The sequence below is a fragment of the Lepidochelys kempii genome, chromosome 8 (genome assembly GCF_965140285.1).
Source record: "Lepidochelys kempii isolate rLepKem1 chromosome 8, rLepKem1.hap1, whole genome shotgun sequence".
NCBI lineage: Eukaryota > Metazoa > Chordata > Testudines > Cheloniidae > Lepidochelys > Lepidochelys kempii.
In genome coordinates, this window is record NC_136387.1 from 32492831 (window position 1) to 32519804 (window position 26974).

Consider the following 26974-nt stretch of genomic DNA (forward strand, 5'->3'; position numbering starts at 1 on the left):
CAGAGCCGTGATGTTGGTTCTGACCTGTCTTTACCTACTGCCGAAGATGGCCAGAGGCACTAAATATGAACCAAAACCCTCGGAAGCCTAGTGCTGCCCCTGCTTCTCTTCTGTTTAAGAAGCAATGGTGCCTCAACATCATTACCATGGTGCAGACACATGTAGCCAGAGACCATGGCTTTATCTGGCAAGGCTCATGCATTCAGCTACAGAATTTCACTGAGATCCTCCACTCTTCTCTGCAGCTGACAAGCCCAGGCTTAGCAGCACAAGTCACTGTGAAAATATTACTTCAATACTGCATACGCTGCACCGGTATCCCACTGAGTCCTATAGCATCCCCTACTGGAAAAGAGTGGCTCTGCAGCACCCTGCATCAGTTTTCTTTTATGTTTGGGGCCCCTAAAAGTCCACACAGTCCAGATATTTAAAACATTCCCCTTCACACTGTCTTTTTAATAGACCTCAAAACCTATAACCTTCACCCCAGTTTCAGCTGGGCTCATGCCCTCCTCCCTGAAGATCTATCCTATCTCTAAAGTTTACTTCTTTCACTGTAGTGCCAAGCTGGGCACATCCCCTCTGCCCTGGGCATCTGTCTTCCTGCTTTCCCACCACCTTTTGTCTGGGGCTTGGCCCTTGTCCACTGGCCTTCCGGACCTCTGCTCATTCAGGGCCCTCCAGGAACTTTGTCACTCTCTGCCAGCATCTCCCACCCACCTGCAACCATCTCCCCCTTTAAAAGGCACAGGTGCCTTCCCTTAAGTCCATCTGGGCAGCAGGTGCACTGGACCCCACTGCCTCTTAAAGGGGACAGTCCAGTTCAGGGTCTCTGACCTGGTTTTCAAAGTCTTGCATTGGATTAGTCCTGGCTACTGGAGGGATTGTCTCTTTCCATCCAACCATGGCCTACTTTGAAGGCCGTATTGCGCATGAAGGGGGAAACTGTCAGCCAGCACAGTGAGGCTGACACCTGGGGCTGGAAGATGCTTCCCAAGACCAAGACACTGAATCACCCTCTCAGATGAGAGAAGAACAGCCACTAACCTTGTTGCATTCAGAGTTAAGTGCAACCATCACTGAGAGTACTCTGCTCATGCTGACAGGGGCATTTTCATATTCAGAGTAAGAAAGGAGGAGACAGAAGCCTGTCTGTTTCTGAAAGGGGCTCATTACCATTATTTTTGTTACTTAGATTGTGAACTCTTTGGGTCAATGGTCATCGCTGTGTTCTGTGTACAACACCTAGTTGAATGGGGTCCTGGGCCATGGCTGGAGCTTCTAGTTAGTTAGTCTATCCTGGGCTTTGCCGCACATTGGGCTACCCACATTTGCCATCCTTGCCTGTCAACTGCCCTTCTCTCCACATCTTCCCATTTCATGTTGAGATGCTTGATGTCGTTCAGAACTGTTCATTTCCATGTTATTCGCGGTCTTCCTCTCTTTCTGGCTTCCATTCAAGAGCAGTATTTGGTAAGCGTTCTTTTTCCATTCTCAGCACATGTACCAGCCACTGATGTCTTCTTTTGTATATTTTTTGTGAGAGGGTGCCTTGTCCAGTAATTTTTCTGACTTCTTCAATCATCTTCCTATCTCTATATGTTATTCACAATATTGTTCTCAGACATTTGTGATTAAATGCGTTCAGCTTTTGCACCTCTTTCTTGATAAGTTGCCACATCTCACTGCTATATATTGTGACGGTGAAAACAATTGCTTTGTACACATTCAGTTTTGTCTTGAGGGAGATGTTTTTGAGTCTTCCAAATGCAGCGTTTGCCTTCCTGATTCTTCTTATTATTTCCTCGGAACTAGTACCTGCTTGATGGTACTTCCAAGATATGTAAAATTGTTCACCTTTTCCAGTTTCTCTTCTTCAATTTCGATTTCTGTCCCTATAGTCCCCTTTAACATGACTTTACATTTCTTTGTATTGTATCTCAAACCTGTCTTCTCCCTTACTTCTTTTACTTGGTTTGTGAATTGGCATCTTCACTGATAAGAGCGATGTCATCAGCAAAGTCTAGATCAAATAGTCTTGAATTGTTCCATTTTAGGCCATATGTATCACTGTTGCATTGTTTTAATCCATAGTCGATTACTAGCATAAACAAAAAAGGAGACAGGATGCACCACTGCCTTACACCTGTCTTGATGCTGAATGGCTTAACTCAATCCATTTTCCATTTTAATGCAGCACTTTGAGTTGGCGTAGAATGCCTTCGTAATGTTAATTAATTTTGTTGGAATTCCATATTGTTCCACAATTTTCCACATGGTTTCTCTGTTTACACTATCGAATGCCTTTTAAAAGTCCACCAAATTAATGGCAAGACTGCCTTGGAATTCAATTGTGTTCTCAATAATCAGGGTGAAAATAGCATCGCTGCATGATCTCCCTTGTCTAAATCCAGGTTGTTGCTCAGTAGCTATTACCACAGTTCTATTAATAATTGTGGGAAGCATTCAGTTGCTATGGTGATAGGCACTAATACAAGAACCTGCATAAGTAAACATTAAGGAAGTCATAAGCAAATTCCAACTGTCACCATTCCAACTGTTTCTGGACATAAGCATCTTCCCCAGACAACCATATCCCTCCTACACTGCTGTAAAACACCCCAACCTTTGGATTGTCTGTTTAATGAAGTCACACGCTGATTGCCCACAGTCCCTGTCCCCCACACAATGGAATCAAGTGCTGATGGCTTTGATGAAGTGTTTTATGCAGTTTCTGTTGGACTGCTGTATACATGCAGGGAACGCAGCTGCAGCTGCACAACAGAGGCTCCCAGCATGCCCTGCCATGCCTAACAATATGTATTTGTATATTTTAGAAAGTGCACGCTGGGCCGTAAATTGGACACACACAGCAGTGACACGGTATCGCTCCCTGGATTTGAGAACCTCACAGAGGGCTACAACAAATATCTGAGACCATACTTCGGTGGTACGTCAACAGAACAGTTCAATGTCTGATAAAAGGATTATATAATCAGTAATGTTTGCATGGAGAGAATGACGTTTTATGGGTTTTCTTTAGTAAGCACTAGTTTATCTGTCCCTGTTAAATTAGCCAGTGTGCTCGGACTATGTACCCAAAGTCCACCCTCACCTATCCCCTCCAATTCTGTTTGCTCAGTGGGACTGCATGTGTATGACTGAAGGCAGAATTTATTCCCTGGGAATATGTTTGTCGGTAGAATAAGGAACAGGAAGCTTAGAGAGTTTTGACACCTGTCTAATTAGATACCTTGGGCTAAATTTTGCTCTGTTACAACCATGCAGCCCCTTTGTTTCAGTTTGTCCCCTTGGTTTGGCTGTGTATTTGTTAATGGTCATCTGTTTTATGAGGCTCACTGTGGCTGCAAATGAATGAAGCCTGGCTCCTTGAACTGCAGCATTGCTCACTTATAACTTCCTTCCTGTTTAGTCCCAGTCTCTGGGGACTTGTTTCCACTGTGGAACCATGTACACTAAATTCTGAACAGCCTCTGCCCAGGCTTTGCCTTACATTTTGTGAAGAGATAGCCTTCTCAGTGCACAGAGCATGCCTGGGTGTTCTGTGAAGTGCAGATGACCAAGCCTCATGCAGTCTGATTATGATCCCTATACCATGTAATGTAGCTGGTGTACATTGGCTTTGTCTTACACTTTTTAGCTTCTCTCTCTTTAACTTCCTCCTGTGGTGATAAATCTCTACAACAGTGGAGTTACCTAGAGTAATGACCACTGCATCTGGTATTGTGGAATAATACCAGCTCTTCATGGAAATTTGTCCCATAGGAGAACAGATGGTTATAAAATACAAGAGAGAAGTTTAAATGCATGCAAGTCAATATCAGCACAAGTTTAATGTGTCCATAACACATTGGGTAAAAATTGTCTGGCTCCTAAATAACTATCACTTTTGAAAATGGGACCTAGCTCCTAAATCACTTTGGCCCTTTTGAAAATTGTCCTTTTTGCAACTTGAAATCTTATTAGGCAAATGAAAAATATGAATTCTAGATAAATTTACAATATCTTGTTAAACCTAACTGACTTTTAGAAAGTGGTTGGCTTCAATTCTAACTGGCAAGATATATAGGATTGAGCAAGTCATATAGGCGAAAAAAGTACACATATTGATTACATAGATATATATGGCCTGTTCCTGAAACGTGATAAGCACCTGCAAATCCTGTTGACTTCAGCGGAATTTGTGGGTGCTCAGCATCAATCAGGATCAGGTCCCTGTGGCCCTAGGGCTTAATTCTGCCTTCCCTATGTACCTAAATCTCCCACTGAAACCAATGGGAATGGAGTATTGGGCTCAATGCATATGAATGTTTTTGATATGTGGATTATGAAGAAAATGTTCTAATAGGTTACTGTGCCATATATTTGCTACTGTGCTGACAGGATTTGATCTTCCTCATGTTCACCCTTATTACAATAAAAAGAGGCAAAATATAAACTGACTTACAGTAATGTCTTCTGACATTTCCTAGGGTGGAGCTGCCCTCTTGTGGTGAATCCTTGCTTGAGTGCTAACAAAGAGGCAGCCACGATATGTGGTTCCTTCAATGTAAAATTGTGTGTGTATCGACCCAATGAAAAGGGATACTTTGCCTCCATTTTGTCATGTGTTTTATTCACTGACAAGCTACCTCCCCTCTAGCTAACTGCTGTTCTTTAAGGGTTTCAGTTTACGGGTGGCGGGGGAGAGGAATAGCTCAGTGGTTTGAGCATTGGCCTGCTAAACCCACGTTGTGTGTTCAATCCCTGAGGGGGCCATTTAGGGCAAAAATTGGGGATTGGTCCTGCTTTGAGCAGGGGGTTGGACTAGATGACCTCCTGAGGTCCCTTCCAATCCTGATATTCTATGATTCTAAGTGAACTTCACAAAGGGCTCACCCATGCCCATAAGCACCAATAAGGCCTGCTTTGTCACCTTGTGTGGGTCCTATGCACTGAGGACAATTTCACCCCATATGTACTGAAATCTGCTAACTAAATTTCCAGTAGGGCCCATTTCCTGACCTGGGAAACACCTGCTCAGGGGACAGGAAACCCCACAAGTTCTGATTTCATTGTTCTACTATGTGGACAGAGTTTTCTTCCACCTCTACAGAAATGGCAGGGGTTTGGCCTCCTAAGCCCACAAATCTTCCTGACCCCAATGCACCACAATGCATGTTCCCTAGAGAGCAGTGACGCCCACTGGCTGCTGCTGTCCCACCCAAGCCACCCCTTCGGGGTGGGGAGGGGACAGGGTATTCACTGTGCACTACCTCTGAAGGGACAACACATGAAGATAACATTGTTGTTTTACACAGTGATTTCCTGTGGGTAAGGAAGCTGGGAGGCAGGGAAGACGGGTACGTAACAGTGGCACAGACAGAAGTAGTCTCTCTGGCCCTGCACCTGGCCCATACCCTCCTAAAGTACATCTACTGAGAGGCTTTTATGAGATCGGGCAAACAAGGGACAATGGAAGAGAGCTGGCAATTCCTCTTCCATCCTCTCCAGATAGGCTCTGGCCATCTGGGTTCTCTGTGCTCAGTGAAGCGAAAGAGACAAATGGGCCCTATCCCAGGAGACAGAGAGCAGATTTCCGAAGCTGGGTGTGCAAAGAAGAACATGTATATTTTCTCCATAAAGCAAATCTCTCTTCCCATATACTTCCAGTGCACATTACAGCCCTCTGTCCTGCGTTCAACTCCAATTACGAGGCAGGATGGAGGTAGCCACATTCAAACAAATCTAATACGCTGTCTGCTGCCAAACAATGGTTCACTGTGGCACAGCACTCACTCACTGTAAAAGATTTCCTTAGATCCCATTTGGCAGGTTCTTGGGGTGCCGGGCTCAGCGCTCTGGGATGGGGAGGTCAGACTCTCTGCACGGACAGTTGGGTGGGTCCCTAGATCAGGTCTCCACTATGAGCATGTGTCTGCACTGCACTCGGGAGGTAGCTTTCATTTGAGCCCAGTGGTCGCTTTCAGTGAGTGGTGCTGCTCACAGGAGAGGCTATGGCAGTTGATTAGACTCACAAAGGGTGACACCTGAATCACTTATAAATCCCTCAATAACCAGGATTGTAGGGAACAAAATCTCACCCTCCCAAGCTCAGGGACAGGCTGCAGGACTCCAGAGGGACAGTGAGGCTGGGGACTCAGCCTTGCTTTGCATCAGGAAGAGGCTGTGTGGTTCAGTGGACACAACATGACTAGGAGTCGGGGGTCTCAGTTCTATTCCTGCTTCTGGTACCGACTCACTGGGCAAGTCACTTAATTGCTCCAGGACTCGGTTTTCTCCTCTGAGAAATGAAGAGAATAATTCTTACCCACCTCTCTAGAGCACTCCGAGATTGAGCCATTGAAAGTGTTATATAACAGTTTAAGATTATTATCAGTACATCTGCTGAACCATGTATGACTCTTGATTTCTGTGGCTGATTGCAAGAGAAATAGTGCCTTCCAACCCTGATATTCTATGATTCTATGATTGCCTGGGTGTGTGGACACGAGTGCTGCATGGGATCATTTCTGTCTGCTGATGCCACCGAAGAGGATGGTTCTAGACTATTCTCAGTGGTAGAAGATGACAGGATAAAGAGTAATGGTCTCAAGTTGCAGTGGGGGAGGTTTAGGTTGGATATTAGGAAAATCTTTTTCACTAGGAGGGTGGTGAAACGTTACCTGGAATGCGTTACCTAGGGAGGTGGTAGAATCTCCTTCCTTAGAAGTTTTTAAGTTCAGGCTTGACAAAGCCCTGGCTGGCATGATTTAATTGGGGATTGGTCCTGCTTTGAGCAGGGGGTTGGACTAGATGACCTCCTGAGGTCCCTTCCAACCCTGATATTCTATGATTCTAGGATTCTGTGATTCTAAGTCAAAAGCTTTGGGGCATGAAATTTAGTCTAGTTCTTTGGTTGCTGGCAGCAATAGGGACACCCCTGTACATAGGCCTGGAAGGATTACACTTTTCTATGTAAATGTTGATTGCATCATACATGCTCAAACCGATGAAAAGGTATTTCCATCAGTAATAATCAGAATAGACAGGCAAAACAAGATAAATGCTCCTTGAGAACGTATTAGAGTTTGATTTTAAGGCTATTTACTTTGTATACTTTGACATGTAATATTAACAATTTGTGCTTTAATGGTTACAAAGCTTTAACTTTTTGAATCTGTGTCTACTGTAATTAAATAATTTTCTGACCTCCCTGTAGTTTCCCACAATGGTGAAAATTTAAATAGCTAGATAGAAATCTAAAAAAAGCTTTAAAATAAACATGGATAATATGCATCAAAATTATAAAAAAAAATCTAATTCTTGCAAGGCTACCTATGTGTGCTGCTCGATTGAGTGCAATGAACTGAATTCCATAGTGAATTCTAAGTGACTATTTCTTTTGTTTAGTACACAACAATATAGCATTACCTTCACCCTTTCTTCTCTCTAATCTAAGCCTCTCTATCCCACCCCAGGGAAACCTGTTCAAATAGCATTGAGCCTGGATGTTGCAAGTATTTCAAGTATATCGGAGAGTGATATGGTAAGTGACTCAGTCTCAATTACATACTGAAGAGAAAGGGGCCAGCTTGGCTCTGCTGCTCTGGAGGGGATCCAAGTGTGAAATACCAGAGTTGGAGACCATGGCCAGTGCATCCAAGAGTGACCGATGGTATTGGGTGCCTCTGTTCTTGGGAGCCCAGTGTGGCAATTCCCAGCTCAGCCACAGACATCCTGTGACCTTGGGATCAGATCATAGAATCATAGAATCATAGAATATCAGGGTTGGAAGGGACCCCAGAAGGTCATCTAGTCCAACCCCCTGCTCAAAGCAGGACCAATTCCCAGTTAAATCATCCCAGCCAGGGCTTTGTCAAGCCTGACCTTAAAAACCTCTAAGGAAGGAGATTCTACCACCTCCCTAGGTAACGCATTCCAGTGTTTCACCACCCTCTTAGTGAAAAAGTTTTTCCTAATATCCAATCTAAACCTCCCCCACTGCAACTTGACACCATTACTCCTCGTTCTGTCATCTGCTACCATTGAGAACAGTCTAGAGCCATCCTCTTTGGAACCCCCTTTCAGGTAGTTGAAAGCAGCTATCAAATCCCCCCTCATTCTTCTCTTCTGCAGGCTAAACAATCCCAGCTCCCTCAGCCTCTCCTCATAACTCATGTGTTCCAGTCCCCTAATCATTTTTGTTGCCCTTCGCTGGACTCTCTCCAATTTATCCACATCCTTCTTGTAGTGTGGGGCCCAAAACTGGACACAGTACTCCAGATGAGGCCTCACCAATGTCGAATAGAGGGGAACGATCACGTCCCTCGATCTGCTCGCTATGCCCCTACTTATACATCCCAAAATGCCATTGGCCTTCTTGGCAACAAGGGCACACTGCAGACTCATATCCAGCTTCTCGTCCACTGTCACCCCTAGGTCCTTTTCCGCAGAACTGCTGCCTAGCCATTCGGTCCCTAGTCTGTAGCTGTGCATTGGGTTCTTCCGTCCTAAGTGCAGGACCCTGCACTTATCCTTATTGAACCTCATCAGATTTCTTTTGGCCCAATCCTCCAATTTGTCTAGGTCCTTCTGTATCCTATCCCTCCCCTCCAGCGTATCTACCATTCCTCCCAGTTTAGTATCATCCGCAAATTTGCTGAGAGTGCAATCCACACCATCCTCCAGATCATTTATGAAGATATTGAACAAAACTGGCCCCAGGACCGACCCTTGGGGTACTCCACTTGATACCGGCTGCCAACTAGATATGGAGCCATTGATTACTACCCGTTGAGCCTGACAATCTAGCCAGCTTTCTACCCACCTTGTAGTGCATTCATCCAGCCCATACTTCCTTAACTTGCTGACAAGAATACTGTGGGAGACCGTGTCAAAAGCTTTGCTAAAGTCAAGAAACAATACATCCACTGCTTTCCCTTCATCCACAGAACCAGTAATCTCATCATAAAAGGCGATTAGATTAGTCAGGCATGACCTTCCCTTGGTGAATCCATGCTGGCTGTTCCTGATCACTTTCCTCTCATGCAAGTGCTTCAGGATTGATTCTTTGAGGACCTGCTCCATGATTTTTCCAGGGACTGAAGTGAGGCTGACTGGCCTGTAGTTCTCAGGATCCTCCTTCTTCCCTTTTTTAAAGATTGGCACTACATTAGCCGTTTTCCAGTCATCCGGGACTTCCCCGGTTCGCCACGAGTTTTCAAAGATAATGGCCAATGGCTCTGCAATCACAGCTGCCAATTCCTTCAGCACTCTCGGATGCAACTCGTCCGGCCCCATGGACTTGTGCACGTCCAGCTTTTCTAAATAGTCCCTAACCACCTCTATCTCCACAGAGGGCTGGCCATCTCTTCCCCATTTTGTGATGCCCAGCGCAGCAGTCTGGGAGCTGACCTTGTTAGTGAAAACAGAGGCAAAAAAAGCATTGAGTACATTAGCTTTTTCCACATCCTCTGTCACTAGGTTGCCTCCCTCATTCAGTAAGGGGCCCACACATTCCTTGGCTTTCTTCTTGTTGCCAACATACCTGAAGAAACCCTTCTTGTTACTCTTGACATCTCTGGCTAGCTGCAGCTCCAGGTGCGATTTGGCCCTCCTGATATCATTCCTACATGCCCGAGCAATATTTTTATACTCTTCCCTGGTCATATGTCCAACCTTCCACTTCTTGTAAGCTTCTTTTTTATGTTTAAGATCCGCTAGGATTTCACCATTAAGCCAAGCTGGTCGCCTGCCATATTTACTATTCTTTCGACTCATCGGGATGGTTTGTCCCTGTAACCTCAACAGGGATTCCTTGAAATACAGCCAGCTCTCCTGGACTCCTTTCCCCTTCAAGTTAGTCCCCCAGGGGATCCTGGCCATCCGTTCCCTGAGGGAGTCGAAGTCTGCTTTCCTGAAGTCCAGGGTCCGTATCCTGCTGCTTACCTTTCTTCCCTGCATCAGGATCCTGAACTCAACCAACTCATGGTCACTGCCTCCCAGATTCCCATCCACTTTTGCTTCCCCCACTAATTCTACCCGGTTTGTGAGCAGCAGGTCAAGAAAAGCGCCCCCCCTAGTTGGCTCCTCTAGCACTTGCGCCAGGAAATTGTCCCCTACGCTTTCCAAAAACTTCCTGGATTGTCTATGCACCGCTGTATTGCTCTCCCAGCAGATATCAGGAAAATTAAAGTCACCCATGAGAATCAGGGCATGCGATCTAGTAGCTTCCGTGAGCTGCCGGAAGAAAGCCTCATCCACCTCATCCCCCTGGTCCGGTGGTCTATAGCAGACTCCCACCACTACATCACTCTTGTTGCACACACTTCTAAACTTAATCCAGAGACACTCAGGTTTTTCTGCAGTTTCGTACCGGAGCTCTGAGCAGTCATACTGCTCCCTTACATACAGTGCTACTCCCCCACCTTTTCTGCCCTGCCTGTCCTTCCTGAACAGTTTATAACCATCCATAACAGTACTCCAGTCATGTGAGTTATCCCACCAAGTCTCTGTTATTCCGATCACGTCATAGTTCCTTGACATCACCAGGACCTCCAGTTCTCCCTGCTTGTTTCCAAGGCTTTGTGCATTTGTATATAAGCACTTGAGATAACCTGTTGATCACCCCTCATTCCCAGTAGGAGGCAGGAGCCCTCCCCTCACAGACATTCCTGCCTGTGCTTCCTCCCGGTATCCCGCTTTCCCACTTACCTCAGGGCTTTGGTCTCCTTCCCCCGGTGAACCTAGTTTAAAGCCCTCCTCACTAGGTTAGCCAGCCTGCTGGCAAAGATGCTCTTCCCTCTCTTCGTAAGATGGAGCCCGTCTCTGCCCAGCACTCCTCCTTCATGGAACACCATCCCATGGTCAAAGAAACCAAAGCCTTCTCTCCGACACCACCTGCGTAGCCATTCGTTGACTTCCACGATTCGACGCTCCCTACCTAGGCCTTTTCCTTCCACGGGGAGGATGGACGAGAACACCACTTGCGCCTCCAACTCCTTTATCCTTCTTCCTAGAGCCACATAGTCCGCAGTGATCCGCTCAAGGTCATTCTTGGCAGTATCATTGGTGCCCACGTGAAGAAGCAGGAAGGGGTAGCGATCCGAGGGCTTGATGAGTCTCGGCAGTCTCTCCGTCACATCGCGAATCTTAGCCCCTGGCAAGCAGCAGACTTCTCGGTTTTCCCGGTCAGGGCGGCAGATAGATGACTCAGTCCCCTGGAGGAGAGAGTCCCCGACCACTTGGGACCAGGTCCTCAAAGGTATTTAGGTATCTAACTCCCTTTCAATGGGAATTGGGTGCCTAAAAACCTTTGACAATCTGGGCCATGGTCTCCCTGTGCCTCAGCTGCTCTTCTGCAAAATGGGGATAATAGCACTTTCCTCACTCACAGGGCTGCTATGAGGATCAAATCCACTCATAATTATGAAGCACTCCAGTGCTACAGCCAAGGGGCTATAAGGACTGAGTTAGAGACAGAGACAGGGGGCTGACTGTCAAAAGGCAGGAGCTCAGCATGTCCTGAAAGTCTGTCCCTTTTGAGGGTTCTGAAGCTGGGCACCAAAAATGGTGGCACACAAAGTTATTATTCACAATGGAAGATCTTAGCCGTGGGCTGCAGCTGTTGTAGCATTTCATCCCCCCTTCTGTTTCCCTGCAGAGTACCCTCTTGCAGGCTTAGGCATGACACTGAGCGTTGCTTCAGAAGCCACCTCCAGTCCTCCTCTTTAGCCTTCAGATTGTGGAGGAGTAAAGCAGATTAAAGCTGAGGAGAAGTCCTAATGTTCAGAGGGCTTGAAGGGCCATCACCCCAAGGGGAAATATAAAGGGAAACCTTCACCAAATAGAGGGTATTTTCATGAGTCTTGTCTCCCACCCCTTGTAAAACTACCCCTTTCTACATGTATTTCCTCCCCATCCCACCTAAATTCCCCTTGTGTCAAGGAGAATATTATAGAGACATACTCTATGTCTACTCTATGCTAGATAAATAATTGAAATGACCCAGAGGTTTTCCCCTTCATCACCAATATTAATAATTCACTATATTGAAACTCTTAACAGTGCATCATTTCAATCACTTAAGTCATGGAGTAGAACTTACTCCCCCATGTCCCATCTCTCTCTCTCTCTCTCTCTCACACACACACACACACATACACACACACACACACACACACACACACACACACCAGTCTGAGAATCCAATCTGAAGAGCAAGCATAACATAATTTATTTAGCACCTTTCATACTGAAGGATTTTACAAGCCATCCATTGAACACAAGGGAATCGATTCATCTGCCACTGAAATGCAGCCATGTCTGGGCAGGAGCATGGTAGCTTTATAACGGTGCACAGCAATACTACACAATTGTGAAAGCTGCATTTAATTCATCTGCAAATTAAAGAGCCAAGGACTGCCACAAGGTCCTGTTATGTACCCAGGAGGCTCAGTAAAGAACTCTCTTTGTATCCGTTACAACTGAGCCCTGTTTCTTCCTTTATCATGGGGGCACTATAAAAATACTTCAACCACTTGAAACTTCTGGGGGGATCTTAGTCAGGCTGGATATTGCAACCAAGTTGGAATCTGACCAGGACACTAACACTCTTACTCTTGCAAAACGTTCTGTGAGATCTTCAATGACAACAGTTGGTCAAGATCTTGGTTTTTAACTCTCCTACCTAAAATTTCAGTTGCATGGCATCCCCTAGTCCCAGGCTTGGGCTCAGTTTAGTACCGACCTGACAGAGAAGAGTAACACTACAAGCTTTGACCCCACTTCCTACTTTATTTGGCTTAACTAGCATGTTATTTTCTTACATTTCTTCAACATATCACCCTCAAAATGCCTCTCCTCTAAGCACCCACCCATCCCTCCTGAATGATCTGAATATCGCTCCCAATAGTGAATGAAGGGAACAAATATTGTACAGGACCACTGGAGTGACTCACTCGTGGTCCTGCTTATCTCCATTACTCTAAACTGTGTTATTCTTCTCATCATCACTGTGTTATTCTTCTCATCATCTACTATGCATAGTTTTTCCTTCCCTTACACAATCGCCTTCCCTGGCTTAAACAAACAAACTTTCAATAGGGTGAATAGGTTAAATGCAGGTGAGTCTTTGCTCTTGGACTTTTAGCTCTGGAGAAAGACCAATGCAGCTGTTTTTGCATACCTGCTCTCCCTCTATGGCTATTATATACATATATATATACTGCATTCGTGTGTAGGTTACTTATATATTTTTCCCATACTGGAAGCTATTTCATATGTAATTGATGTAGCAGCTTGAGTAAGTCAGTCAACCTCTCTGCTTCTCTGTTTTCTCAGATGGAGATTATGATCCTTATCCACCTTAATACATACTTACTTATGGAAAGGAATTTAAGGTTTAGGAGTGAAAAGCACAGTATAAGACTAAGTATTATGATTATGATTGTTTATTGGGAATGAATACATGAAAAACTTCAAGCAAACAGAGGAACTAAGTTTAGAATTCAAGTCTACCGGCTTTGTCCTGTGCATTTTAAGCTGAGTTTTCGTGTGTTATATGCCCTACATTTAATGCTATGGCTGTATCCTTTAGGAAAGACAGACAGTGGTCTGGATGTTGTAGCAAAGGAAGGTGAAACAAACACACACACAGTTTGTAAAGACTATGCCTCAGCCCCAATACGTTTTGGACATAAGCGGTGGACATCAACACCTAGTAAACATTCTTGCTGCGTGTCTTCTCACACCTGCCTTTCTCCTTCAGGACTACACTGCTACAATATACCTGCGGCAGCGCTGGACAGACCCCCGCCTGGTTTTTCATGGGAACAAGAGCTTCACTCTGGATGCTCGTTTAGTGGAATTGCTATGGGTGCCAGACACATATATCGTGGAATCTAAACGGTCTTTCCTGCATGACGTTACCGTGAGAAATCGTCTTATAAGATTATTCTCCAATGGCACTGTCTTGTATGCATTAAGGTAAATCACATACTGGTGGTTGTGACAAAGTTCCTCCTCTGCCTTTGTGGGTCCTGTGCTTTCCGGCAGATTTGCTTGCCTCAGAGGTTCACAGCAGCCCTCAGTTTGGCCACTTTTGCCACTGGCTCAAACCTGCTGTTCACTCAGCTAACCTCATCACTGGCCAGCATGGGGGAAAGGGAGGAGAACAATCCCCGCAGTCTCTGTTGTCCCACTGAGTGGGTCGGGGACAGGCTAGAGACCTTCCCCTCTGATATGACTCACAATCCTGGTCAACTCCTCTTCTGTCAGACAGGGAGTTGGAGGAATGGGGGGAACCCGGGCCCAACCTCTATTCCAGGTTTCAGCCCAGGGCCCTGTGGATCACAGCTGTCTACAATGTCTCCTGTAACAGCTGTGTGACAACTACAACTCCCTGGGCCACTTCCCCATGACCTCCCCACAGCACCTTCTTTGTCCTCATCGCAGAACCTTCTTCCTGATGCCTGATGGCATTTGTATTCCTCCGTCCTTCAGCAGCACGTCCTCTCACTCCCAGCTCCTTACATGCCTCTCCCTAACTGAAGGGAGGTCTTTCTTTTAACCAGGTGCCCTGATTAGTCTACTTGCCTTAACTGGTTCTAGTAGCTTCCTAATTGGCTCCAAGTGTCCTAATTAGCCTGCTTGCCTTAATTGGTTCTAGCAGGTTCCTGATTGTTCTGGAATAGTCCCTTTTATCTTACCCAGGGAAAAGGGACCTGCTTAATCTGGGGCTAATGTATCTACCTTCCACCACCATCCTGTAGCCATCTGGCCTGACCCTGTCATATGGTGAAGAGCAAATTATTAAAACCACACCGGATCAGAATGTATGTAGGCTGGTGTGGCCATCATGGTTAAGAAGAGCTTTGGAGTCAACAGGCCCCTAGTTTTGACACTATTTTCTGGATCTCAGTGTAATTTAATTGCTCCCTCACTGCAGTTGCACATTCCTCCCAGTCAGTACAGTTATTATCTTGTATTATTTCTGTTGCATTAGTCCCTAGGAACTCCAGTCAAGGATCACCCCCCGCCCCCTCCATCTTCCTTGTGGTAAGTGCTGTACAGAGCAGCAACACAGAAGACAGTCCCTGGCAAGGGAGCTTACAATTTAAGTAACAGATAAAAGATAGAAGGTGGATAAAACAGAATAGGCTGGAAGAATGTGGGGGCAGAGGTAACAAAATGAACAAAATTTAGCAGAAAACTGTAAGTCTTGGCTTGCTGCTTGCTTAACCAATACCAGTCAGTGGTGATCTGTAGGTATTACATGAATATTCAGTTAAAACCACTTATGTCATTTCCCTATTAATTTCCCATGCTCAAAGGACCAAACTGTGCTCTCTCTTACACCAGAGTAACAGCCAGAGTTTCAGAGTAACAGCCGTGTTAGTCTGTATTCGCAAAAAGAAAAGGAGTACTTGTGGCACCTTAGAGACTAACCAATTTATTTGAGCATAAGCTTTCGTGAGCTACAGCTCACTTCATTGGATGCATACTATGGAAAGTGTAGAAGATCTTTTTATACACACAAAACATGAAAAAATATGAAAAACTTTTTTCATGCTTTGTGTGTATAAAAAGATCTTCTACACTTTCCACAGTATGCATCTGATGAAGTGAGCTTTAGCTCACGAAAGCTTATGCTCAAATAAATTGGTTAGTCTCTAAGGTGCCACAAGTACTCCTTTTCTTCTTACACCAGGGTTAATCTTGAGTTACTCTATCTCTGCTGACTTAGACGAGACTGGCATAACTGAGTTCAGAATTTATACCTTAGGATGCAAATTCTCTGGCGTTATTAGTGCACTGATTTCAAAAGTCAGAACTATCCAAATACCTGATCAGGATCTTTGGGGTCTGTAGTTTGCTATGAAAACAAGAGACATCCTGCGGTATGTTTTTATTGCACAGCTTCTGAACTCTTTCTCCCCATGTAGAATCACTACTACTGTTGCATGTAACATGGACCTGTCAAAATACCCCATGGACACACAGATGTGTAAACTGCAGCTGGAAAGCTGTAAGTATCTTATTCTACAGATGCCTGAGAATATTTGCCTGGCCTATTTTGAATCTGTTTATTTGTATGTAGGTGTCCATTCAAATATTTGGTTTCAGCCAGAACAGCCTCTGAAAATGTGCCTTTATTTCTGCAAACACAGAAACTTTTCAAGAAGAAAACAGTTCACATTTAATTCTTCAAATATAAATTATTGTTATTCCAGGGTTTATAAGGTTCCTGTCCCCATGGTCCCCATGCACACTTTATAGAAGTTGGAACGGTAATAAACACCACCTTCCCCCAAACAGTCAACAGGTATTGCAGTCTTTCACATAGAAAGAAATTATACTGTCTTTCTCGAAAATCACCTCCTTTTGAGCACACTCGTTCATTAGGGCCAGTCTTTGGTACAATAGGTGGATAATAGGACCCAAATTTTCAAAAGAGTGCCCCTCAGCTATCATCCATACTGCACCCCATTCATACATGCAGTTCATGTTTGTGTATGCAGAAATCTCTGTCTTGAATACATGCCTTGGACAGTAAACTTGAATAAGTCAGACATGCCCACTCGTGAAACTTAGAGACTAAGTGGAATTGCCTGGACTGTGGCTAAGGCAGAATTTGGCTCTACAGGTTTCATTGCTAGGCTGATGGCATCCCCTCTGAATAGGTCTGTCAGTTATTGATGAAACAAGCAAATGCAATGAGTTGGTGATAATCTTACTCTGGGTGCTAATGGACACACGTCTACATTATACAAAAAAAAGTACCAAATCTGCAATTAACCAGCGCCTTTGATGGTATGGTTTGAACTGTTGCTTTCACTGCTTCCCTGGGAATGAACAGTGCATGTTAATCTCTAGGGTCCTTAGTCCAGCATCTTTCACCTGTGCTAAATCACTTAAGTTATTTTCAAAGCAGAGAGAGTTTTTTAACAGGGGGAAGAGCTGAATTCAGGAAATGTGTATTGCCTGTGAAATTGGTGAGCTGAAGCTTAGACCCGGTCCTAGCACAGAAAGGCACAATGAAAGCTTTCCCATCTGCGCCCTTTGTTACAGTAACATAAATGTTGGTGAGTATGGGAACCTGCTACTGCAAGCCCTCAGTGCACAGAACCCCACAGTGGCCCTCTCTGGGACTCCTGTCTGCAAGGCACTTGCAGGAGCAGTGATATTCAGTGAGCAAAATGCTCTGGGTTACTTAAACTCAAAGGCCTGGATATTGCAATGTTGGCCATTTATTGACAAAAGACAATGCATAGATAAGCCAACAGTAGTCGCTAGAGAGAGAGAACCATGGGGCTTACACCAATACACCGTAGCTTTCAGGAGAGGAGATCTCTGCTCCAGAGGCTGAGCAGGGGTCAGCTGATTCCCCCACCATTCCACATGTATTTTTTTTGTTTTTTTTTAAGTTGTGAAAAACTGATCTTTATTTTCCAGAAATATACAAACTTATTCTCTCATTTCTCCATCTTCTTCTTCTTCTACTACTCCTCTGATGTACAGGACATTGTTACATCTTATCAAAACTTCACCAAGGTGTCCTGACAATGCACCATCTAGGATAGCTTCTGTGTTTGCAAGCTGCATGTTCATGTAGCTGTCGACAGACACCAGGTAGCCCTTGTACTCCATCCCCCACTTCAGCTTCACCATCACCGGCTTCCCTGTCAGCCCGTTGGTAGGCAGGCAGGCTTCCTTCTCAGCAGTCTGCATGTCCACACACTGCTGCTCCCTGGGGGAAGAGTCTGCTCAGGTGCAGCACTCTCAAAATCTCAATGAAAAAGAGAGAAATTCTTCAGCTCCTGCTGGGACAAAAGGGAGGGGAGCTCCCACCTAGCCTCTAATGGAAGCTCTGTTTTCAGGCATTCTTAAGACGGGGCACCCACACAGGACTTCCAGCCCCTTGCCTCAAACTGAGCACCCTGAGAACTCATCTCCTCCTTCTTCCCTGCCTGTTTCTTAAATTCAGCTCTGCAGGAAGGTCTCTGACCAGTGCTCCTGGGGAAGAGAGGCACTCTCCCCGTCACAAAGAAGTTCATCAGTAATGACAGAGCTTTTCTTGGCTCCATCCTTGAGAATCCCCAGAGTAAAGCAGCGGCCAATCTCCCGTTTCAAGCCACAAAAAAGAAATGCCTGAAATCTCATTATTTAAAAAACAGGTTTGACTTGCCAGCTTCCAGAATGGAGCTCCTATGGAAGTGCATATTATTTTCACATTAAAATCCTATTAGTTCACCATGATTAACTTTATTACAAAGAATAGCACCTGAAATAATAATGATTGGCCTCTTCTTTTAAAGTGTAGCTGGCTTCAGACTTTTTTTAAAAAAGTAATTTGGATTTTACGTCATGTTCAGTTGCTGTCTAATTCCAGTGAAATTACATGCATATTGTCAGCTGGAGATTTCATTAGGATAAATGCCAGGAATTAATGCTATTTAAATATATGCTAGATGAATTAACAACCTCTCATTTATTATAAAGTTTCCCTATATAACCACAATTGCTATTATTACAAAACTGTCCAGAAACTTTGAAAAGTCACATGTTTAGGGTTTGCACACAGGAATTCATAACCTGTGCATATAATTTATGAGTACGTCAGATGCATGCTCCAGTAATTTGTGTCTAATAGAAAACACAATTAGATAAACAATTCAGTAGGACGTATTAGTGGTAGTTTTCCTACAAGGTTTGAACTGGTGACTATTGGCCTACCAGTGTCACTAGTCATTTTTCAGACAGACATTTAATTAAAAGACTCAAACTAATGAGATTAATGGGCTTATTCACTAAATTAATATGACTTTTTTGAGCTGGATGGCTATTCGGTGAGTGAGTAGGAATGTCAGGTTATCAAAAAGATCACTCGCTTTAATTTGGGGTCATGTTATGCTGTCACTTAAATTTCCAGAGCCAGATCCTCAGCTGGTGTAGGTTGGGATAGCTTTGCGGAAGCCAGTGGAACACAGCTGAAGATCCGGTCTGGACCCATTGTTTTTAGTGGGGAATTCTATTTCAAAATTAACAGCGGCCCTGATAAATGAGCCTCACAGTATCTGACTCGTCCAGTTCAGGGTTGATAAGCTCCCAGATGTTTAGATGCTTGTCCAAAGCATCTTTGAAGTGTGCATAAATGGGTGGGCGGTTTGGTTAAGAAAGCCACACACACTCATAAGATTTCTGACTCTTCTGCTTCCAGTCACGAGAATTTGTAACCGTTTACAAACTTGATTTTAGTATGGGGCGAAGGGTTGGGGATGAGGATTGTACTTCTTTCATCATTTTCATCCCCAGTAAACCCATATGGCTGAAGTAATTATGCATGGGGATTGTTAATTTCAGTTACTGACAAAGATCACCACTTGCAATCAAATTAGACGTGAGAGGGATTTCCGCCTTTTAAAAAATGTTAGAATATTTTAAAAATAAAATAAAATGCTGTATGCAAATGATATGCCTTGCATGTTGTCATTTGCTGCTGAGCGATGTGGGTGCAAAATGCTACCAGATCAGAATTCGCCACTCATTTACAACACTGGCAGAGACTTACACCCACATGAGCAGGGGTAACTGACTGCACCAGGCACTGAAGAATAAAGCTCATATGGCCTAATTTAAATTTCAATTTGATCCATCAGAAATAAAAATATGGTTAATATAAGAACAACCACTTTCACCAACATTTTAAAGTAATTATACCTATAAAACAAAACCTGCAGCCACCTAATAATCTCGTTGCTTGTGGCTCCATAGCTGAGTATTTCTGATTCTATCCAGTAGAGGGCAGTATGCCACACATGGACTAGTTGGTTCATTACAGTAATGTGGCGTTTTATGTTCTCTGTAGGGGGATATGATGGAAACGACATAGTGTTCACTTGGTTTAGGGGAAACGATTCAGTTCGTGGCCTGGAAAAACTGCGTCTCTCTCAGTACACTGTGGAACGTTATTACACTCTGGTCACGAGATCCCAGCAGGAAACAGGTAAAGCAGGGAGGTGGGACTGGTGGAAGAGCATGTGTGTCTCACAAGCATATATAATTTTTCTTTCCATTCTATGCAGTGATGTCTTTCAAGCCAAGAGGACGTGAGTAGTGAAATCATTAGCCGTTCCTAGTCCCACTGGAAACGAGGCAGTAAAATGGCTTCTATAGGAATAGGTGATATGTTCCTTAGGTGTTAAATAATAATAATATTAATAATAATAATAATAATAATAATACCCCTAGCTCTTGTATTACGCTTATCAATGATAGATCTCAAGGTACTTTACAAAGGGAGGTAAATATCATTATTCCCATTCAAGTCATGGAAAATATGGATTTCACATGTACCTGAAATCCACTTGACAATTTTATTACATCAGAAAAACCTAGATTGTGCTTTGTGTGTCTGCAAACTATAAATACTGCATTAAGCATTCCAGGAAAGGCTTAAAGTAACTGGGATCAAAACTAACTTGTTGAATATTTATTTGTTTCCAAAGGTCACTTCTGACTTGATGCAATGGGAATGTATTTCTCATTACCAGCTGGTTTAAACTTCCTTCCCTAGTGTCAGAGATAATATGACCTTTAAAATCCCTCCTGGCCAGAGGAAAAACCCTTTCACCTGTAAAGGGTTAAGAAGCTAGGATAACCTCGCTGGCACCTGACCAAAATGACCAATGAGGAGACAAGATACTTTCAAAAGCTGGAGGGAGGGAGAAACAAAGGGTCTGTCTGTGTGATGCTTTTGCCAGGGACAGAACAGGAATGGAGTCTTAGAACTTAGTAAGTAATCTAGCTAGATATGCGTTAGATTATGATTTCTTTAAATGGCTGAGAAAATAAACTGTCCTGAATAGAATGGATATTCCTGTCTTTGTGGCTTTTTGTAACTTAAGGTTTTGCCTAGAGGGATTCTCTATGTTTTGAATCTAATTACCCTGTAAGGTATTTACCATCCTGATTTTACAGAGGTGATTCTTTTTACTCTTTCTTCTATTAAAATTCTTCTTGTAAGAAACTGAATGCTTTTTTCATTATTCTTAAGATCTAAGGGTTTGGGTCTGTGGTCACCTATGCAAATTGGTGAGGATTTTTATCAAACCTTCCCCAGGAAGGGGGGTGCAAGGTTTTGGTGAGGATTTTGGGGGGAAAGACGTTTCCAAACAACGCTTTCTCAAAAATAAACCCGGTTAGACGTTTGGTGGTGGCAGTGGAAGTCCAAGGGCAAAAGATAAAACAGTTTGTACCTTGGGGAAGTTTTAACCTAAGCTGGTAAAAGTAAGCTTAGGAGGTTTTCATGCAGGTCCCCACATCTGTACCCTAGTGTTCAGAGTGGGGAAGGAACCTTGACAGAGCCATTTAGCATGCATTTGCCAACCCCCAGGTATATACTGTCAGTTTCTGAATTTACTGACAAAAACAGTTGTGCAGTACTATAATATTTACTCAGAACATGTTAGTCTACAGGACCTTCGTTTAAAATTTGCTTTAAAAATATTTCATTAGTGTGTTGCTGAAGATTATAAAATCATATCTCTAATAAATCCTTGCATAGATTTTTATATGCACAATCTGAGTATTCATCTTTAGCCTTAAATGCTTAGATCTTCAGACATATAGTTTTTTAAATAAATCCTTCAAAAGACTACCCTTATCTAAAATACACATTTTAATTTTAATTACTATAATACAAAAAACTTGCTTCCAAAGTCTTCCTGTCCTTTCTGTCCATCCCTTTCTCCTTTCACCCACCCTGTTGAAGAGAGCCCTTAATTCAGGGGTGGCCAACCTGTGGCTCTGGAGCCACATGTGGCTCTTCAGAAGTTAATATGCGGCTCCTTGTATAGGCACCAACTCCGAGGCTGAAGCTACAGGTGCCAACTTTCCAATGTGCCGGGGGGTGCTCACTGCTCAACCCCTGGCTCTGCCACAGGCCCTGCCCCCACTCCACCCCTTCCCACCCCCTCCCCTGAGCCTGCTATGCCCTCACTCCTCCTCCTCCCCCGCAGAGCCTCCTGCATGCCACAAAACAGCTGATCGGGAGAGAGAGGGGGGCGCTGATTGGCGGGGCTGCCAATGGGTGGGAGGTGCTAGGAGCAGGGTGGGAGCTGATGTTGGGCTGCTGACATATTACTGTGGCTCTTTGGCAATGTACATTGATAAATTCTGGCTCCTTCTCAGGCTCAGGTTGGCCACCCTGCCTTAATGGGACAACACCCCTTCCTTACAGATAGCTGGACAAACAAGTTTCCTTTTCTTTACTTCTGACTATTTGATGAACTAGTTTTAAGAGAACACTCCAGCAAAATCAGTTGGTTAGTAACCTATAAAATCCTCTGTTATGCCTAAAATCTTTGGAAACTACAGTGAGGCGGGCCAGGTGGCTCGGTGTCCTTTGCTGCCTTGTCCATCTCCCGCCCCTGGGCTGTGAGCCCGGGCTGCTATCGGGCATGGGGCACCAGTTTAATAATAATCATGCGTAGAGCCCCATAAATTCTAAGGACGGTCCTGACAAGAGGTGTTTATTTAAGGAAACAGCTACAGGCAAACAGATGAGCTTCCACACAACTTCGTTCCAGTTTTGGTGTCCCTTGTTTACTAGAGATCACATCCTGTCTGGAACGCTATACAGCACACAAAGACTGTTAGTGGCTATATCATATATTGTATTTAACCAAATCATTACAGACATGCTACAGCAGTTCTATGGTACACAGCAGAGGACACAATATTGCATCCAGTTGTAATGGCACAAAGCATTCCCTCTTTCCCATTGGCCTTCCATGGTTGAGAACTTTAATTCTGTGGTGATATTCCCACTTCCTACCAGCCTACGAAGTAGAAACCTGTGTTCACATTTCAATGGGCTATTATTAAGCTACAAGGCCAACCAGCTACCACCCTTGCTGTTTGCTGTAGAAAATTTAGAGATGCACATTGATGTAGGAAGCATTGTAACAGGTTAACTGGCCTTAAAGACATTATGGGACAGATCCCGAGCTGATGTAAATCGGTGTCACTCCTTTGAAGTCGGTGTTGCTATATCAATTTACACTGGCAGGGAAGCTGGCCTATAGAGAGGAATAAAGCAAAGCTTATGTTCTGTTCTCCCTTGGAGACATTGTCTGGTCAGATTTGACCTAAAATACAGATTGTGTGAGAAAGAAGCTTTTACACAGCACAAGGTTAATAGAAATGTTTCCTTCCATTATGACAGGTTTCAGAGTAACAGCCATGTTAGTCTGTATTCGCAAAAAGAAAAGGAGTACTTGTGGCACCTTAGAGACTAACCAATTTATTTGAGCATAAGCTTTCGTGAGCTGAGCTGTAGCTCACGAAAGCTTATGCTCAAATAAATTGGTTAGTCTCTAAGGTGCCACAAGTACTCCTTTTCTTTTTCCTTCCATTGTGTTTTTTTCCATGCCAGTGGCAAAGGTTCTAAAGCACCAAATAACCATCACAACACAGCGTTTGCAACTCAAGCACTACAGCCCTGTGCTAGCTTCATGACAGACTGATGGTGAAATTGACTTGAGGCTGAAGTGAAGTGCGTTAGTCTGATTTCCTTGCCTACGTGGAGAGAGATGCAAGCAGTCGCTAAGCAGCATGAATAGCAATAAATAAATTAGATTGTAAAATTCCTGTAATGTTAACAGAGTGGGGTGCTATTTCTGAGCCTGACCCAGAGCCCACTGGGTTCAATGGAAAGACTCCCATTTACTTCAGTGGGTATTGGATCAGAATTTTAACCTGTCAGAGTCCCTTTAAAATGCTTCCTTGGGAAAAATATTCTGTGCTGCTTGTTAGAGATGAAATGAAGGAACAACCTATCTCCAGGCTTTGTTAGGGTAATAGTGTGAAATATTCCCTGTAAATAATAAGTTGGGGAGTCCTTGGTGAGCTGCCTATTTGTTTTAAATATCTCTTGCTTACCATACATTGTTAATTAACTTACATTGTACATTGGTTTGTTTAGGAAATATGAAATGAATAAAAAGATAAGATGGGTCAGTCCCTCTACTGATGTAACTTGATGTCACTCCAATGACTTCAATGGAGCTGTGCTGGTTCACATCAGCTGAGGAGCTGGCCTATGATGTGCTTGAATCCTAATCAAACTCTCTCTGGAAACCTTGCTTTTGTGGCATGTGTCCTTGCTTTGCCTAACAGGCAACTACCCGAGACTGATACTGCACTTTGAGCTGCGAAGAAATATCCTGTACTTCATTTTGGAGACCTATGTTCCTTCCACGCTGCTCGTTGTCTTGTCCTGGGTTTCTTTTTGGATCACCCTGGATTCGGTTCCGGCAAGAACCTGCATTGGTGAGCTGCTGCCGGGGGAAAGGTACTTGAGGCATGTGCAAGTGAGAGGGCAGAGTGCAGTGTGCAGTACAGCCAAATGCCAGCTTTTCTCAGATGAGCATGGAAATGGAGAATGACAAATGCAAAGGGCCTGGTGGCACTTCAGCTTTGGCATGTGGAGAAGAGCCAGATTAGGAGCATGGAGGGTGGAGGAGTACATTCTAGTCGGAACTTTCCCCCCATCCCCACCAGAGCTCTGCATGGCCAGGGCTCCAATGCGATCCAGGACCTGAGGCACGCCTGCTGTCTATTTCAGGCTCCCCTCCATCTACCAGGGTATCTGCATCTGGGTTAATATTGCAGGAAGTGACATCACTTAGGTTCTGCACTTCCCCCGGAGAGGGACTTTTTGCACTAGCTGAGGGTAAGAAAAGAGCCCAGGGGAGGGAAGAAGAACAACACAGAGGGGCTGGCCTTTTACACTGGTGCGCTTCAGCAGCTGTGGGGCAGAAGCTTCTCTTCCCACTGGATTCCCTGGGTGGAGAAGTTGCATTTTCTGCTTCCCCCATCTGTACAAAGTGGTATGAAGTGCTTACCGTTCTAAGTCAATGGAGGATTTGGATTTGGTAGTGTTACATCCACTGGGCCTTGGTGTAAAGGACTATCCAATAGGTAAGAGAACCAGGCTTTTTGTTTCCTGAAGTTTGGGTGAAATGCTTTCCCGTTGGACCTGAAAAGATGTCCTTCTCTGCCTTACAGGAGTAACAACTGTGCTGTCGATGACAACTCTGATGATTGGCTCCCGGACCTCGCTATCTAAAACCAACTGCTTCATAAAGGCCATTGACGTTTACCTTGGCATCTGCTTCAGTTTCATTTTTGGTGCCCTGGTGGAATATGCAATTGCTCACTACAGCTCATCACAAAAACGTGCAGCTAAAGAGCCTCAAAAGGTACATACAGAGGTTCCTTAATGAGCAAGGTGATATTGAGTCAGCTGTAGTTGGTCCTTGTTAATGGCATATCCAGGGAAGAGTGAACTAGAGAAATAGTCTTCCTGTTGGGAGACGAATAAGAGGTACATGAGTGTCTCTCTCTTGTTCCTGTACCCATTAAGCAATGGTAAATACAACTCCCACAGTCTCACGCAACACTGGCCCATTCCCATGATGCTAGTGTCTGGAATCACTGAGTGCTACTAGTTCCAGAATCCTAACAAATCTGACAGTGTTCACTGATTGTCTAGATGCATGTTAATAGCCAGAAGAACCTTTCTTGCTGGCAAAATTTGGTGAGTAACTGTGCCAAGCCAAAGCATTACACCAGTGGGGAAGACCACTGTGACCATGGGGAGAACTGCATGTTGCAACATGAAGCCTGCAGGGATTTTTCTTTTCTATTGGCATGCAGCCTTATGCTGTGCACCCAGCCAATTTTATAAGCTAAGAGGATTGGGCTGCCTCAGTGCTTGGAATAGAGACCTCCAAGGAATACCTCCATCCTTCAGGAAATGCTGCTGTGATCCATAAGACGTGATCATTCCCCTCTATTCGACATTGGTGAGGCCTCATCTGGAGTACTGTGTCCAGTTTTGGGCCCCACACTTCAAGAAGGATGTGGATAAATTGGAGAGAGTCCAGCGAAGGGCAACAAAAATGATTAGGGGACTGGAACACATGAGTTATGAGGAGAGGCTGAGGGAGCTGGGATTGTTTAGCCTGCAGAAGAGAAGAATGAGGGGGGATTTGATAGCTGCTTTCAACTACCTGAAAGGGGGTTCCAAAGAGGATGGCTCTAGACTGTTCTCAATGGTAGCAGATGACAGAACGAGAAGTAATGGTCTCAAGTTGCAGTGGGGGAGGTTTAGATTGGATATTAGGAAAATCTTTTTCACTAAGAGGGTGGTGAAACACTGGAATGCGTTACCTAGGGAGGTGGTAGAATCTCCTTCCTTAGAGGTTTTTAAGGTCAGGCTTGACAAAGCCCTGGCTGGGATGATTTAACTGGGAATTGGTCCTGCTTTGAGCAGGGGGTTGGACTAGATGACCTTCTGGGGTCCCTTCCAACCCTGATATTCTATGATTCTATGATTCTATGGCACTTTCTAAATGTTTAAGTTTTGCATGTAACAACCCTAGCATTATGGGTCATCAACAGTGATAGGCCCTTCAGGTCTAAAGCATAGGGCTCTACCACTTAAGCTAAAGGAGTAACTCCCTTAGTTGAGAGCTGTGTGTAGTCTCTTATCTTCTGTACAGAGCAGTCAATAAAGAAGGATATGACACACTTAGCCAGTGCAATACATGTGTATCCAAATCACATCACCTAACGTTAATTGTGCTCTATCATCTCCTAGGGGCCTACCAAAGAAACTGAAGAAGTCAACATCACAAACATCCTCAATAGCTCCATCACCAGTTATAAGCAGAAAATAAACTTAGCCAGCACTGAGATTTCCAGCGATAACGTCGACTATTGTAACCTGACCATGAAAACCCATGACAAAATTAGGTTTGTGCTGAGAAACAAAATGCACAGGATCATCAGCTATTTCACAATTCAGAATCCCAGCAATGTTGACCATTACTCAAAGTTACTTTTTCCTTTGTTTTTCATGCTGGTCAATGTATTTTACTGGGCTTACTATCTGTATTTTTAG

The 26974-nt window shown here is 44.2% G+C and overlaps 1 protein-coding gene across 1 annotated transcript; it reads left to right on the top strand.

Moving 5' to 3' along the window:
• The first annotated feature begins 904 nt into the window (after window positions 1-904).
• On the top strand, window positions 905-26974 carry GABRP (gamma-aminobutyric acid type A receptor subunit pi). Its single transcript, XM_078854161.1, has 9 exons — window positions 905-960; window positions 2838-2950; window positions 7482-7549; window positions 13772-13989; window positions 15948-16030; window positions 19871-20008; window positions 24184-24336; window positions 25075-25268; window positions 26672-26974. The coding sequence occupies exons 1-9, from the start codon at window positions 905-907 to the stop codon at window positions 26972-26974; spliced, it is 1326 nt and encodes a 441-aa protein (XP_078710287.1).

Excerpts from the sequence above, each read along its gene's own strand:
- GABRP (XM_078854161.1), top strand. The coding sequence starts at position 905 with ATGGCCTACTTTGAAGGCCGTATTGCGCATGAAGGGGGAAACTGTCAG. Across the intron at positions 7,550-13,771 it reads GTATATCGGAGAGTGATATG|GACTACACTGCTACAATATA; the intron begins GTAAGTGACTCA and ends TTTCTCCTTCAG. Across the intron at positions 20,009-24,183 it reads GAGATCCCAGCAGGAAACAG|GCAACTACCCGAGACTGATA; the intron begins GTAAAGCAGGGA and ends TTTGCCTAACAG.